General features: G+C 37.0%; 1 protein-coding gene and 1 long non-coding RNA gene across 3 annotated transcripts in view; both read left to right on the plus strand.

The window, feature by feature from the left end:
• The window catches only part of LOC105504937, a 35201-nt gene extending 19275 nt beyond the window's left edge, over positions 1-15926 (plus strand). The window contains exon 2 of the long non-coding RNA XR_001000673.1: positions 15588-15926. This is a non-coding gene — a long non-coding RNA (uncharacterized LOC105504937). The remainder of the gene's footprint in view (positions 1-15587) is intronic.
• On the plus strand, positions 7358-9959 carry LOC105504919 (ADP-ribosylation factor GTPase-activating protein 3-like). Of its 2 annotated transcripts, XM_011932576.1 has the most exons (2): positions 7358-7655; positions 7788-9959. In XM_011932576.1, the coding sequence occupies exons 1-2, from the start codon at positions 7396-7398 to the stop codon at positions 8944-8946; spliced, it is 1419 nt and encodes a 472-aa protein (XP_011787966.1). In that variant the 5' UTR covers positions 7358-7395; the 3' UTR covers positions 8947-9959. The 2 variants fall into 2 exon arrangements, with proteins under 2 accessions (XP_011787966.1, XP_011787958.1); XM_011932568.1 differs by having other exon boundaries at positions 7358-9959.
• Positions 15927-16801: the final 875 nt, after the last annotated feature.

A 16801-nucleotide genomic window follows, 5' to 3' on the forward strand; every position in this document is an offset into this window, starting at 1 on the left:
CCATCTTGGCCAGGCTGGTCTTGAACTCCTGACCTTGTGATCCACCCGCCTCAGCCTCCCAAAGTGCTGGGATTACAGGTGTGAGCCACCACGCCTGGCTGCTCATTGCATTATTTGTAATCTCCTTGCTTCAACAATAAAATGCCACCACCTACTATCTATATTTTGGAATTCTGTCATTCTAATTCATATTATTGGCCCAGTTGTGTAACAGCTGAGCCCAGTTGTGTAACAGAATCTCCTGCTGTTTTTCTTTACCAACAGAGGAAAAGTCACTACTGAGTTTCTCAATGATGTTGGTGCCTCTCTCACTAGAGCATAATTTAGCACTTTGGTAAAAGAAGTGTCCTTCAACTCCACCCGTGGAATGTGGTCAGATGGCAGATTTTCTAAGCTTACATTAATATTCACTGTAGCACGCTTTTTCCCATTTTCTGCCATTGCAGTTGCTCCATTTATATTTCAATTACTATGGGCCACTGCTGTCCCCAAAAACCTCGAAGTACAATCCAACCAGCATATTAGCACAATCTCTTGGAGTCCTTGCCAGGTAATTAGACCTGCTATTATGGGAGAATACTACTATGTCAATAAACTCCTCATTATTCAGACTTTTGTTCCATCCATCCTCCAGTCTTTTAATCCAGGACCTGCAGGATCTAGTCCCATACCTCATTTTCTGGTTGCTACTGGTACATGTTGCCTGGATCATGGAGCTTCTTTGGGATACAGTTCATTTATTCCATTTCCTCCTTTCTGTCTCAGTACTTCACCAGCCAGTTAATGTTGTAGTTTGATGCTACTTATTGGTCTGGTGGTTAGGAAAGGAGGTGTGGCTAGATTCTTAGGTGGGGTTCCAAGCTAGAGACTGCCGCATTGTCTTCAAGCACGAAGAAAGTGATAGTATATAGCTGGAAGGAGTTGGACCTTCCTGTAAACCCAGATAATTCAAGAGGATTTGGGGTTTCAACATTTTCTACCGAAATGGCACCCTCGCACTTCTCAGAGTCTCATCCCTTTTCAACAAGAGCCTTGGCTTGATGCAGTTGAGACTTTAGCCTTTTCTGGTGCTCTGCTACTGGCCCTGTTCCTCTGTTTTTTCTGTCTGTCTAAAGCTGTAAAAGATAACAGTTACTTTATATGCTGCCAACAAGGACCTCTGACTTTCACATTTTGCTTTTGAGCTGTGATTAATTACCCTCACCTTTTGGTGTCTTTCTCCAATGCATCAGTTATGCTCAGCAAGAGCCATCTGATTCCATTGTCCTTATAATTAGTACTTACACTGAACCTCTCAAAAGCCTGATACATTGTAGTAGCCTGTGCAGTTCCATTTTCTGGTGTTTCTTCCATTTCAAATAAGAAAGCTAATAACCATCACTGGCATCAAACTTCATTTCTATCTTCTTGTTTGATACCTTTTTTCTCCACCAGGCAATATTCAAAATGAGTTGCAAGTACTTAGTTTAGTGCCTAACACAATGTAATTACTCTATTTATTGAACATATAAATATTAGATTTCTTTTATGGCCTGTGTGATGACTTTCACTAAATCCAATAATTGGTTGCTTGTAATATAGTGTGGATAGAATGAGGCCAATTTTAAGGGCTGACATTGGAATTATGTTCTGTCCACTGGGATGAATTTGATTCACAATAAGAAATATATCACAAGTAACCTAACAATTATTATTGATCTAAAACTGACTTGGTCAGGCCAATCTGATATGTTGGAGATCTAATCTAGAAGGCTCCAGGCTGCACCCCTTCTGTTTAAGCTTGTTGGAAGTAGACACTAGCATTCTTGGCAGAAACCTCTCCACATATTATAAAAAAAGCTACAGTAAGAGCTCTAGGTTAATTTTAAATCAACCGTGTAAACATTACTAGCATCAGCAATATTCATCACATGGCAAAGTTATCATGTTTACATACACACACATGCATATATTTTCTAATAAAATTGAATTGATTATGACTCATAATGGATACCAGTGAAATTCCAGTAATGCTGCTTTAACCAGTGGAACATAATGGAATCAGTTTTCACAGCCTCCCTTATCTCTACTCACAGAAACCTCTACCTTTCATTCCCAGTGCAATTCCTCTCAAGGCAGCATGGCATGCTATCACAGAGGGAATGTTATTCTAACTTGTTTACATCCTTGAGGGTGAGGGTCAAGGGCTCCAAATATGTTTTCCTTCTCCCAAAGAAAGAAAGGATGAGGAAAATGGAGTTTTGTGGAACTCCCTGGTGTTTCCACACATGCCATGTGGCTGTATACAAAACAGCAAGGCTTTCATCTCCTCTCAGACATCCATGCTTACTTCCTGTCTTCCATGCACTGCTGGTGTCTGGCCCTGAATCTGAGAGCTCCTCTGAATGTAAAAGGATTCTTTTGTATTTTCTGTCATCTCTGTTCTTGCTTGAGCCCCACTGATGTTGCCACAGCTCAGCAGTCAGCTGCTCCCACAATGAGAGCCTGTCTCTTCATCTTGCAATTTCCTGTTCTCCATTCTCCATTACCAAGATGCAACAAAGGGAATTCATTAAAGGAGTTAAGTGTTTGCTTATTATCGGAGGGGGGAGGGGACAAATTTAGCTATTTTTGACCACAGAGGTCTTTCACAAAAGCCACTGAAGTCAGATCTTTCCTCAGTTAACAGTAATCGTAAAGAGTCACCCCCAATTTCTACTGATCACCCCATTATGCCACTATAGGATGAGCAGAAGAGTAACTATGGTTTTTGCTATTATTTAAAAATCAAAAACATATTAAGTAATAATTTGAAGGACTCAGTGTCTTCTTTGTTCTTTGGTCACTTATGTGCCACTTGTATTGTCACTGAATTTCTTGGTAAGTTCTAAATATTAAAAGCAAATACGCCTGACACATGATTACCAACTTTCCTGGAAAGCAAGTCAAATAACTTATTTACTAACTTCATCAAGTGCAGTTAGTAACAGAGTAAAATCCTTTAATCCAATAACAGTAAAAAAAAAAAAAAAAAAAACTCTAATACCGGCCAGGCACAGTGGCTCACGTCTGTAATTCCAGCACTTTAGGAGGCCAAAGTGGGTGGATTGTCTGAGGCAAGGAGTTCAAGACCAGCCTGGCCAACATGGTGAAACCCTGTCTCTACTAGAAATACAAAAATTAGCTGGGCATGGTGGCGGGCACCTGTAATCCCAGTTACTTGGGAGCCTGAGATAGGAGAATTTCTTGGACCCAGGAGGCAGAGGTTGCAGTGAGCCAAGGCCGTGCCATTGCACTCCATCCTGGGCAACAAGAGCGAAGTTCCATCTCAAACAAACAAACAAACAAACAAACAAACTCTAATACCTACTAATGTGCAGAAGGAAACCCCAGCTTATTTCTAAAAAGACATTGAACTCATATATTTTAAATAAATGCATCAGTGTGTAGAAAGGTTATTTTCTTCTTTTATTCATACATTTAAGTTGTCCACTTTCTATAAAATTCAGTCAAGCTACGTGATTACATTTACATCCCAGATTTTACAAATGCATGGAGTGAAAAAAAATTAAGCAATTGAGCTGAGATTTTTTAAAAATCAAAGTGCATCCTTATAAAAATAAAATTGAATACATTTTGTAATGCTCCTCTCTGTGTACTTCCATGGAAGACTGAGCATGCCTTTTAGTTTTATTGCCCAGCAGGACGATAACCTGCTTGTAACTGGCAAACAAATATGAAATCTGAAAGATGTAACCATCAACTTTGATAGTCATTAGAACTGATCTAAAATTGACTTGTTCAGGCCAATCTGTTGTGTTGGGGGTCTAATCTGGATGATTCCACGCTGCACCTGTTCTGTTCAAGCTTATTGGAAGTAGACACTAACATTCTTGGCAGAAGCTTCTCCACATATTATAAAATAAGCTCCATTAAGAGCTCTAGGTTCATTTTAAATCAACTGTGTAAACATTACTAGCATCAACCATATTCATTACATGGCAAAGTTATCTTGTTTACATACACACACATGCATATATTTTCTGATAACATTGAATTGATTTTGACTCATAATGGATACCAGTGAAATGAAATCTGAAAGATACGTTCATCAACTTTGATAGTCATTGAAATTTAATTTGATAAACGATCACACTCTTTTAAGTTGTAGAATAACTCTTGGATTAGTGTCTAGTTGTCAAGAGTTCTCCTTTTCTGGAAACTGTCCCTGTTACAGTGAGGTGGGTCTCTACCAGCCATGGCACTGCTATAAGACCTACTTCACCTGCTGCAGTTGATTGGGTTGATGTGGATGCCTTGTTTAAGCTGTGGCAATCAGAAGATCCTTGGAATTTAGAAAGTTGAAGTGAAAAACCACAGGCTGGGAGCTTCTGGTAGCTCAGTTTTATTATAAATGCCAGTGGCCCTGAGGCCTATAAATTCCCACACCTGGAAACTGCTCTGATACCAGCCTATCTGGGACTGGGTCTTTCAGCTTTAGCTTAGCTTCTGTGAGATGTGACAGCATCTTCCTAAAAAGTATATTTATTTGTTTAATCTAGCTCCAGTTGGTGTCTGTTATCACAGTAAAATGAAACTTAATTAATACTTTAAGTCTACTTTTGTCAACTAATACCTTATGTATGCCTTAAGCATATAAATATATTTTCATATTGTAAACATTAATATCTATTTATATTTCTCCTGCCTACCAACAAGTGTAGAACAAATATTTTTCTCTGAAAATTTGCAGTCAGATTAAAATGTTTGCATTAACCATAATGACACAAAATTTCAAGTATCCATTCAAAATTTCTAGTATCCATTCCAAAAATGTCTTATTTAATATTACAGTTTACCAAAATAATATTGCTGAGAGAATATGTCCTTAATCTAAATATACAGAAGGTATTCTGTCAAAATATAATGAACTTAGTTTTAAATACATTCAAGTATTATATTTTAGGCAACTATATTCTTAGAAAGCTCATTTCTACTGCTCAGTGTACCACATTAATGTTCAATAATTCAGCGCTCTAGCAGTGTAAAAAGACAGTTGCTAAAGAACAAAATATTGTAAATATCAGCTCAGCATTTTAAATATTGTTACATGTCTAAAACAGAGCTTTTTAACAATATAGTTTCTCCAAAATGTTCATAATTTTTTCTTAAATGTACAATCTGTTGCCCTTTTACTTAGGCCATATCAAAATAGCATTTTACAAGTGAAGAATTAAGTTAGTGATACCGTATCTCATGTACTATAACGAAAGCCATATATTGAAAAATTTGTCTTATTCTAGGATAAAGTAGCAGATGTTTTGTCCTTTGCTCCCTTGCAAGATTGTCAGTTTCCTTGGATCTTGGAACAAGAAACACATAATATTCAGTCTCAGCCTTATCATGGATACTCCATAAAGTTGAATGAATGAAAACCTATCTCTCTGGGAGGCTAATGAAGAACAAGATGGTGACGTTAGGAGAGAACTCAGAAGCTAAAATAATATTAGTGGGAGTAGAGAGAATGAAAGAAAAATACCAGTTGTCAGCTTAAATGGAGTCGGTGGCTATAACTGAACAGCTGATAAAGTAGAGAGGAAGGAAAAGGACGACCTGCAATCTCATTTTCTCTCTTTAGGTTACAGCTGTGATTTTAGTTGAAATAAAATGTGTTTCCCATTTTATAAAGAACATCAGACCTACAGGTTTTTAAAATCACACTGGAAGCAGTTACAAAGAATGTTTAGGTCTTCGGCAATATGACAATGAAAATTCACTATTACTCAAGTTTAACTAACAGCAGTGTGTTTGATTCTCTGCTAATCATTTCTTTCTTTTTTGGTTTTGGTTGTTTTAACATAGGTTAACACTGGATTAAACCTCAAATTCTGGTAATCCTGAAGCTAAAATACAGCTCTTGGCTATACTTGTCCCATTTTACACAATTTTATCAATGACTGCAATTCCTGGAATTTGCAGTTGAAATGTTATCTTTTATCCTTTCCACCCCATTTTTGCTGTTCTTAGTTTTACTTTTTATGTGTACTAGCTAACTAGCTAGGGATGAAATAATAAGGATCTTTGACACAACAAAGCTAGACAAAGTATTCTTTAAAGATAATTTGCCCAAGCGATTAAGAATATGTGGAGAAGTATTTATCCATTTGGGACCTGATGGTCAATTTACTTAGTGGTGTGATCATGGTTATTGCTTAATGGAGAACAGCATGGTTCCAAAGACACTGTTGCTATTTTACTCATTAAAAATTGGTTAGTTTGAATTTAATTATAAAATCTTTACTCATCTATCACTCAATGTTTGGTCATAAAGTGCAGTCTTAAATCACCATTTCTCCAAGCGGTTTCCTTGGACTCTCACAGCCAGGCAACACTGTGAGCTAAGAAAGCTTCCTTGGGTAGGCGAGTTGGTGAAACTGCTTATTGTATCACACTCTTGGAGACAAACAATGCTCATTAAATATTAATCACTCTGAAAAATCCTGCAGTATAGAAGTTTCATTTATTCATCAAATTTTTTATGTATCTGTTTAACTCCCCAGGAACTGGTATTTTATGCAATATATTTTGTGAAAATAAGGTTTTAGTCAGTTATTCTGAGATGATTCTAGTAATTATACAATATTATTCTTCTTTATAAAGCTTCTTAACCTATTCTGGGTTACATCCACTTTAGAAGTGGATGAAGAATATAAATGTTTTTAGTTAGAAAAAGCTATATAGACATATGGACATTAAATTTTATATAAAAATGCAAGAAGTTACATCTTATTTAAGGATACTTACAATCCACCATTGGCTCTATTTTGAGAAAACTTGAACCTTTTGGTTCTCTTACAAATTTAGCTTCCTTTTAGGGACAGTTACCATAGGTATATTTAGCTGTTGACAACTTAAATTTTGCAAAGTTTTGCTACTGCCCATTATTTAATGTGAATGTGCCTCTCACGTTTGTCATGGTCCTTTTGAATCACACTGTAAGTGAAAAGTTACAGATATTATCAAATAACCAAGAACAAGGAAGCCAAGGTTGCTTTACCCTGCTTGTTTGTATTCTAAAATACAGTATTTAGAACACAAAATCTTAAATGCATTTCTTTAGTGGATGAAGTTCCAAGATATATTAGAATGTCCTTATTCTGTTTATATCACTGATATTTAAAAGTATAGTATTGAGTCAGTTTAACAGTCTGTAAAACATTTCTTAGTGCTCTGTTGTAGCCAAAAGAAATGCAGATTATATTTAGTTTGTGTACAGTCTATTTCAAACATATGTATAGGAATGTAGTACTTTTAGCTTTTCTATTACTTTCCTTTTTCTTCCATGTAAGTTAGGATGGTGTAAATATATAGCCTTACCGGTTGGCTGGGCCAGCAGCGCCCGGCTCTCAGCTGACGATGGGGGACCCCAGCAAGCAGGACATCTTGACCATCTTCAAGCGCCTCTGCTCGGTGCCCACTAACAAGGTGTGTTTTGATTGTGGTGCCAAAAATCCCAGCTGGGCGAGCATAACCTATGGAGTGTTCCTTTGCATTGATTGCTCTGGGTCCCACCGGTCACTTGGTGTTCACTTGAGTTTTATTCGATCTACAGAGTTGGATTCTAACTGGTCATGGTTTCAGTTGCGATGCATGCAAGTTGGAGGAAACGCTAATGCATCTTCCTTTTTTCATCAACATGGGTGTTCCACCAGTGACACCAATGCCAAGTATAACAGTCACGCTGCTCAGCTTTACAGGGAGAGAATCAAATCGCTTGCCTCTCAAGCAACACGGAAGCATGGCACTGATCTGTGGCTTGATAGTTGTGTGGTTCCACCTTTGTCCCCTCCACCAAAGGAGGAAGATTTTTTTGCCTCTCACGTTTCTCCTGAGTTGAGTGACACAGCATGGGCATCAGCAATAGCAGAACCATCTTCTTTAACATCAAGGCCTGTGGAAACCACTTTGGAAAATAATGAAGGTGGACAAGAGCAAGGACCAAGTGTGGAAGGTCTTAATGTACCATCAAAGGCTGCTTTAGAGGTTTCCTCTATCATAAAAAAGAAACCAAATCAAGCTAAAAAAGGCCTTGGGGCCAAAAAAGGAAGTTTGGGAGCTCAGAAACTGGCAAATACATGCTTTAATGAAATTGAAAAACAAACTCAAGCTGCAGATAAAAGGAAGGAGCAGGAAGACCTGGCCAAGGCGGCACCTAAAGAAGAATCAGTTGTTTCATCATTACGATTAGCCTATAAGGATCTTGAAATTCAAATGAAGAAAGATGAAAAGTTGAACATTAGTGGCAAAAAAAAGGTTGACTCAGACAGACTCGGCATGGGATTTGGAAATTGCAGAAGTGGTATTTCACATTCAGTAACTTCAGATATGCAGACCATAGAACAGGAATCACCCATCATGGCAAAACCAAGAAAAAAGTATAACCATGACAGCGACGATTCATATTTTACTTCCAGCTCAAGGTACTTCGACGAGGCAGTGGAGTTAAGGAGCAGTTCTTTCTCTAGCTGGGATGACAGTTCAGATTCCTACTGGAAAAAAGAGACCAGCAAAGATACTGAAACCATTCTGAAAACCACAGGCTATTCAGACAGACATACTGCTCCCCGCAAGCCAGATTATGAGCCAGTTGAAAATACAGATGAGGCCCAGAAGAAGTTTGGCAATGTCAAGGCCATTTCATCAGATATGTACTTTGGAAGACAAGCCCAGGCTGATTATGAGACCAGGGCCCGCCTAGAGAGGCTGTCGGGGAGTTCCTCCATAAGCTCGGCTGATCTGTTTGAGGAGCAGAGGAAGCAGGCAGCAGGGAACTACAGCCTGTCCAACGTGCTGCCCAACGCCCCCGACATGGCGCAATTCAAGCAGGGAGTGAGGTCCGTTGCTGGAAAACTCTCCGTCTTTGCTAATGGAGTCGTGACTTCAATTCAGGATCGCTATGGTTCTTAATACTGAAGTCATGATGTGTATTTCCTGGAGAAATTCCTCTGTAAACGAACCAGTGACCACACAACAGGCGGCAGTGAAGACCGGATAGTTTTGCGGATTGTTTTGCTACTTTTTCATATGGTACATGTTTCTGATTTTTAATATTTCTTTTGAGAAATTCTGAGTTCTGATGTAGTAGGAGCTTTACTGTGATTTCTGTTTCGTGTTCCTTCCTGCCACACCCTCCTTTGGCGTCTCCATGTATATCCTTGCTTTATTTTCTTGGAACCTTTGGTTTCAACACTGAGGGCCTGGAGACATCGGCTCCTCCTGCTCCTGAACCAGGAGCCTTTATGTCGGGGAGGAGGAGAGGTCTCCATGTGACACATGGCTCAGGGCTGCCAGAATCAGCAGATGCCGGATGGACCTGCAGAAACAACACTCACCACACACATGTCCTTCAAAAGACCAACAGTTGCTTCATTTATGTTTCTGCATAGTAAGGTGACTGCCAAATAATATTTGAAGTCATCTGTTGCTTTGTAAATTATTTTCTGTGACCTATAAATTTAAAAATATTTTTCAGTGAGTGTTTTTAACAAATGTAAGCTTCTGCCTTGCCAAGGGGATTAATGTTATCTTATAAAAGGTGTTGCTGTTTGAATTGATGAGAAATGGAAGAGAACTCCCTAAGGGTGTGTATAAATGGATGTGGTATACAGAATTAACATGGAGTGAGGCAAGAAGATACAGCTACAGAGAATAGTTCCATGTATGGGAGAACAGTCATTGTAATTGGGTAGTTTTGTTAATATTTTTAAACCTTGCTTTTCAAAAATTACAGAATATGTATAAATGAATAAAGAAAAATAATTTAGCTGTGTTTTAGACAGCATTAGAATATATTGTTCAGCACAGTAAAATATATTTGAAATCTGATAAGCCAAAAATGTGGTTTTGAATGAATATTTTGTGAATCTTTCTTAAAAGCTCAAATTTGTAGACTTCTAAATAGAATAAACACTTGCAGCAGAAAAAAATATATATATATATAAACAGATGTTACTTTGCAATTTGATTTAAATCTCTGTGTCTATGTCCTAACTGAATCAAAAGCCTTTTTGGAAATTACCAAATTCTCTCCAAGATAATGTACAGAAAGATATTTCTGCATTGGTAATAAAAATTGAAACTTTATTTCAAATGTTTTTCATTTGATTTCTTTTGCATTAAGATCTCATTGCTCAAAGTTTTTTTGAAAATTTTTTCTTCTTTATTTTTTGAGACAGAGTCTCACTCTGTCGCCCAGGCTGGAGTACAGTGGCGTGATCTCAGCTCACTGCAACCTCCGCCTCTGGGGTTCAAGTGATTCTCCTGCCTCAGCCTCCTGAGTAGCTGGGATTACAGGCATGCGCCACCATGCCCAGCTAATTTTTGTACTTTTAGTAGAGACGGGGTTTCACCATGTTGGTCAGGCTGATCTCGAATTCCTGAGCTAATGGTCCACCCTCCTTGGCCTCCCAAAGTGCTGGAATTACAGGAGTGAGCCACCGTGCCTGGCCTCCTCTTTTTTGTAATAGTCACCATAGTAATGTAAGGAATTACTACATTAAAAACCCAAACAGATATACTTATTTGACTTGAATATTTTTTAAAAAATATTAACATCACTTTAATTCTATTACATCTTGCTGTTAAGATTTTGACTTTTCTTACACCAGTGAAGATGAGAAAATGGAAATAAAGAAATACTAGATATTATTAAGAGTTAATATAATCATAGTAGATCTCATTTAATTTTTAAAACAAAGTAGAGTGAATGTTTTAATTTCCAATTTATATCTAATTTTCAGAGGCTAATATATTTCCTAGGGTCACGTAGCTAGAATATTGTAGAGCTAAAACTTGAACCCAGAGATTCTGATTGAGAAAATAGCTATGTTTTTATTTTTTAATAATTTTGAAATAACTGGCAGAGCAAGTGTCTGAGGAGAGGTTGTTAAAATCAGTAAGAATTTGCCTTTAGAGAAGCATATTCCTGAGGTTAAAAGCACAGTAAACTTCATAGGTGGGAACTAAACAATGAGAACACTTGGACACAGGAAGGGGAACATCACACACCGGGGTCTGTCGTGGAGTGGGGGGATGGGGGAGGGATAGCATTAGGAGATATACCTAATGTAAATGATGAGTTAACGGGTGCAGCACACCAACATGGCACAGGTATATATATGTAACAAATCTGCACGTTGTGCACATGTACCCTAGAACTTAAAGTATAATTAAAAAAAATAATTAAAAATGAATGTAAATTTTAAAAACAGCATAGTAACTTTAATTAGTTTTGACAGTAAACAGAATTAAGTTTCTTCTTTTAACTTTGGTGTAGAACTCTTTCCTCTGTTTTATTTTGCTATCATCCATCTCCTAGGCTCTAGATCCGTGGCATGTCTCATAGAAATATATTAACATAGGTTTTAATACATTTTACACACACACACACACACACACACACACACATACACTTTTATATCTTTTCTAAAGTGAATCCATTCCCTCACCTCAAATGTGAAAGACCTTAAGTGGTTGGCCTAGTTTGGAATCTTGTTTCTTGTATAGTTGCTGAGTTCACACCTGCTGCTTCTCCATCTGCTACAATTTTAGATCAGTAAGACCTTCTTGAAATATGTGGAAAATGTCAAACATAATCCCAAAAAAGTGCTGTCTTCTTTTAAGCTGATGGTGTCCTGAGATGACTGAGGGTTTTTTTTTTTCCCTAACAATTAGCAGTCACCTCTTTTTTTCTTTTTTTCTAGTGACCTATGGTCTCTTTATTCAAGGGATCAAGACAATGTGGCCATGGTTTAAAGAACACAGAAATAACATTTCGAAAGTAAATGCCGTTGTACTTGATAGTAGTCACTTGAAAGGTCATCTATTCTATACTTGTAAGAAATTAATTGTACACCTGAATAATATAATAATTTTTAGCCATTAAAAAAATTTAGTGAATGTACAAATGGGTTTCTTTTCATCTCAATCTTAATATATCTAGTATAACAAATTTTGTATTTAAGAATAACATCTAATAAGGATTTTGCACATTCATGCAGATATTTACTCTGACCAAGATTCTACTAGCCATTGTGCTGTAAGGGCTCAAAAATGTATTCAGAAAAGAACTTGATGAAATTACATTTGTATGGGTGTACTGGTGGTTCTTAACTTAAATATTAAGTTCTTATTTTTTGTGCTAAATATTTAGATATGGAATTTTGTGTTTGTTTTCTTATACATTTATTTTTTTTTATTGTACTTTTCTTAGATTACTTAAAAAGTACCTTGTTTCCCACAGCAATAAGGAAGGTGCAGGGGTAATATAATGGCTCAAAGCAGCAGGAATTAGTGAATCCTAAATTTGTTATATAAGAAAACTGCCCACATTTAAATGAGAGCATTATTATGCTTCCAGTGTATGCTGGAGTTTAGTGTTAATATTTTGTGTTCCTTTTATAGATATATTTTGGAATATATCTATAGGTTTAGGATGGAATTCACCAGTAATGTTTTTGTAGCAGTAAAGAATTATCGGTTGAAGGTTTGTTTTGATTCTATCCAAAATGGCAAGGCACCAGGTAATCTTGGGTGTTCGCTTATTTATAAAATAACGACATTGGACAGCTATAAAGTTATGTGACTCTTTGATCTTCAGACAACCCGCAGCTTCAGGGTTCCACTGGGGCAGGGCTTCTGTATCGCTGGAAAGGGCTGATGGGGACAAAAGGAGGAGATGTGTCTTCTGGGAGAGCTGTCAGCACTAATGGTTTGCTAGACCCTGATGAATGGAACTGCTCAGACTGATTTTTCTTCCTACATCTCTGTTAGATCCTAAATCGTGATCTGGTCTCACTCTAATTTTTTTTTGTACCTTTTAACAATCCAGGCTGTTTTGAACTGTACTCCCTTTGCTGTCACTTGGGGAATCTCCCTATGGCAATCTCACTCACAACTCCTGTCTAAACTGAACAGTATGAACACATCCACCAAGAAGAAAATTAATTAGGTAGCCACAGGCAACATAAATACAATCATGATTCCACCTAGAAACCTAAACTTTTTCAATTGTATGCTTTGAGGATTTTCAGAATGCACAGTGCCAATCAATTTACTTCCTGGAATTTGTATGTTTGGGTGCTTTGATTTTTCCCTGAAAGAAAACAAAACAGAGAGTGAACTGAAATGTGCGAAGTAGTTTAGAGAATGCAAGGCCCAAGTATCTGGCAAAATAGCATTTTTCGTATTTCTGCTTCACCTTGGCCTCAGATATGTATGGAAACATTTGGTTCTAAACAGAATTCTCAACAGCAACACCAACCTTTCTTAAAAATGTAAAATTTCTCAAAGTCTCAAAGCATGGTAAGAGTGTTTCTTATTCTTTTGCCAAATGCCTGTGAGTCAAGGCTGAAATTTTGGGCTAGTTGATATGGTGATAGGGTATTTTAAGTAGAGCTTATTGTTAATCTCTTTAGGATGCTAGTCTTTTGGCCTATAGTCTAATTTTAGCCTTGCCAATTCACAGAAGGTTCCAGAATCTCGCTGCTAAACCCCTGACTTGGGTAGTGGTGGTACTGTTTGCTGTCAGACTTCCCTGACCCTGCCTGGGTGAATAGCACTTGTTTCCCTATTCTCAGTGCTGCTTCTCCTGCATGCTTCTAGCTCCTTCTTGCTGGACCTTTAGCATACTGTCATTTGTTGCATGGTCTCCCTGTTGTCTATATCTGGACTTCTTCCCAGCATTTCCTTCTTCCCATAGATGAGTAAATTTCAAAAGGTCTTTTCTCCTAACATGTCTTGTAGTACAAGCACCTGAGCCTTCTATACGTGAATAGTGTGGGATACCTTCACTGTTTGTACAGATTATTCCACTGGGCCTTTCTCCTAAAGAAAAGAAATGATTTTAATTCTGTCACTGGGTAGGCAGAGCTTGGAATTTGGCTAGATGCTTCTAGAAACACAGAAGAACTGACAAACTGTACCTGTCTATTCTGCCCATACTGTGCAGGGCCTGCACTAAAAGGGAAAACACTGTAGTTTATTCAGTACTCCATCACGAGGATGTCATGGGACTGCCACTATTTCTTCCTCGGAAAAGATACCAGTTGTGAATACGTCTTTGACTATAGGGAATTATGATTTGGGAGGCTGTCATTTGACAGTCATGTTTTTAAAAGAGCTGGTTGGTAGTAAGCTGCTATTTAATATTAAAATAGAAAAAATAAATGCAAAATAATAATAATGATCACAAACAATAACAATAACAAAATGGGTTCTTTCTACAGACATTGAAAACTATGTAATCTTTGTGTTGCTCTTATAGATTTGGCTACTAAGAAACTTAGATCTAAGAGTAGGATATAACTACATTATTTTGTACCATATTCTCAGTAGTCTCATTTCCCCATTATACATGTCAATGATTTCTCACTTACAAAAGATTTAGCTTTATTTCATAGTCCAGTGCAATTTTTTGTTTGTTTATTTGGTGGTTTGCATGTTTATTTTAAGCTAGATCTGAGTTTTTTGTGGGTAAGTGGAATACAAATAAAAAGTGCATTCAGAAGTCAGAAACATACAGATATCAAGTGTTAAAGATTAGCTATCAGCATTTTCATATTGAACACCTTCCATAATTACACATGACAACTACAGATCAGTCTTTCCTGAACTGCTGCTGGGTGTATGTGGCAGTTGGATGGAATTGTTTGTCAGAAAAGATACTGCTCAAAAAAAAGGAAATTCAAGTCAATTACAGACTGTCAATATGAGTTCTCATCTATAAAAGGGGACTATAATATGGAAATCATTGTTATTCCAGAAAGAATTACTTCAAATGAACTGTTTCTAGCATGTCCAGAAATAATTAACAAGAAAATCATGACTAAAACCTATACCTAACAGCCTGGAAGTAGGTCTGATCATCAAAAATCAACAGAGTGTAGCATTTGAATGTCTATTCTCACCATGGGCAGTGGAAGCACAGTCACCGAAACTCTACAATATTGATTTACAGAGTTGTTCTTAAACATAACTTTGGATTGTGTTGGACTCCTTCTTAGAATGACACCAAGTATCCACCAGTGTTCACATCCAAACATTGCTGTGATAATCAGAGCTCAGAATCAGTTATTGACAATACATAATTTATAGTTCCTTCAGAGATATGTCTTCTTTTGCTTTAGATGAGATCAAGAAAATTGCAGGAAAGGTCTTTTTCTCAGCTGTTACCCTTTTGCCCATCGATCTAAGACAAATGGCCTAACCTAGCTAAAGGATGGCACAAACAGCTAGGATGCCCAAGATGAATTTCCAAGGAAGTTTGCCAAAAAGACTTGCCAGATTTCTCATCATTCAACATGGACACTCCATCTTCAACAGCAGGAGTCAGTGCTGCCACATTACTAATGTTTGGCAGCCTCTCAAACTTGCTTTGACCATTTGCATAGAGATTTGGATGAGGCCTTACACAACACATAGTACGTTCTAGTAGTATGTTCTAGAGGCTCATCTGTCCATATTTAGTCTTTGTTTGTTTTTTTACAAGAGTTTATTTTGTTAGGAAACATAGTATTGAACAATAATTTTCTGCTACTCTCAATTCCTAGGTTGTCGCACAGTGTCCAGAAGGCAAAAGGACAAGTATGCACTGTCCTACTGACCTACTTTCCACGCTGCTGCACAGGAAAATCTGACAGAGGACAATAGCAAACATCTCACCAGCTCATGTGTTCTTTTTTGATCCTAATTCCAAGGTACTCACCAAAGACATGAAGAGAAAACAAACAATACTTTTCTTGGAAATACTGTAATTGCTGGTATATTTGTTGTTTCTGGCATAAGGTAGAAATTGCCCAGTAAACATTGCTTCCTTTTGGATCAAAAAGAAATTTAACTAAATAAATGCAAGAGGTGTGAGAGAAGATAATGGGAAATACATGAGATTTGAGAAATCAGTGTAGATTCAAGTGGTTATTTTTTTTCTTTTGTAGTTGATAATACTCTGTTTTAGATCAGTGAGTTTTACTTATATATGCTTGTCCTTTTTTTTTTCTAGTTACCAGAACAATACTCATGAATTTATGAATATATGGTAAATATTAAACACATCCCACTTGGATGAGAAGATATGTGAGTTGATGAGTTTAAAGTTAGATGTGTTCCATAAACATAGTGTTTATGGAGTTGGTGCATATTCACCTCTCAGTATGTTATACTTTCTTAATTTCTTTTTGGTGCTAGGTGATATTCTGCAAAGTACACATAAGTATAGTAATATTGGTCAGTAAACTAGTAAAATGCTCCCTTAGCTATTAGTAAATAGCCTCTGCCTTATGTCTCCAAAATATCTCTACCACTATCCTGATCTTGATTGCTATTTCATATTAAAAGAAGACATGTGAATGTATCTGAACATATAAAAAATTTGTTATTTCTTTTTACCTTAAAAAATACAGTGTGCTGTACTAGTACTACTACTAATAAATAGCATCACTGACTCATTGATCACTTACTATCAGCCAGGCAGTCCTAAGTGTTCCACTTATATTAACTCACTTAATGCATGCAACAATGCCATGAGGTGCTATTTTTATCATTTGCATATTTATGTATAAGGAAATAAATATACTAATATTAAGTAGTAAATGGCATAAATGCGAATCAAAGTTCTATAGTCTATTAATAGTTTTAGAGTTCGGGATATTCTCTATTACTGTAACCTACTTCATTAAGCAGCATCCCTGACTATTCTAGGTAAAGTGTATTGTATTCTTTTCTAAGATAAAAACATGACTTGCTACTATATTTGTTTAGATTCAAC

Source organism: Colobus angolensis, unplaced genomic scaffold (genome assembly GCF_000951035.1).
Source record: "Colobus angolensis palliatus isolate OR3802 unplaced genomic scaffold, Cang.pa_1.0 Scaffold123, whole genome shotgun sequence".
NCBI lineage: Eukaryota > Metazoa > Chordata > Mammalia > Primates > Cercopithecidae > Colobus > Colobus angolensis.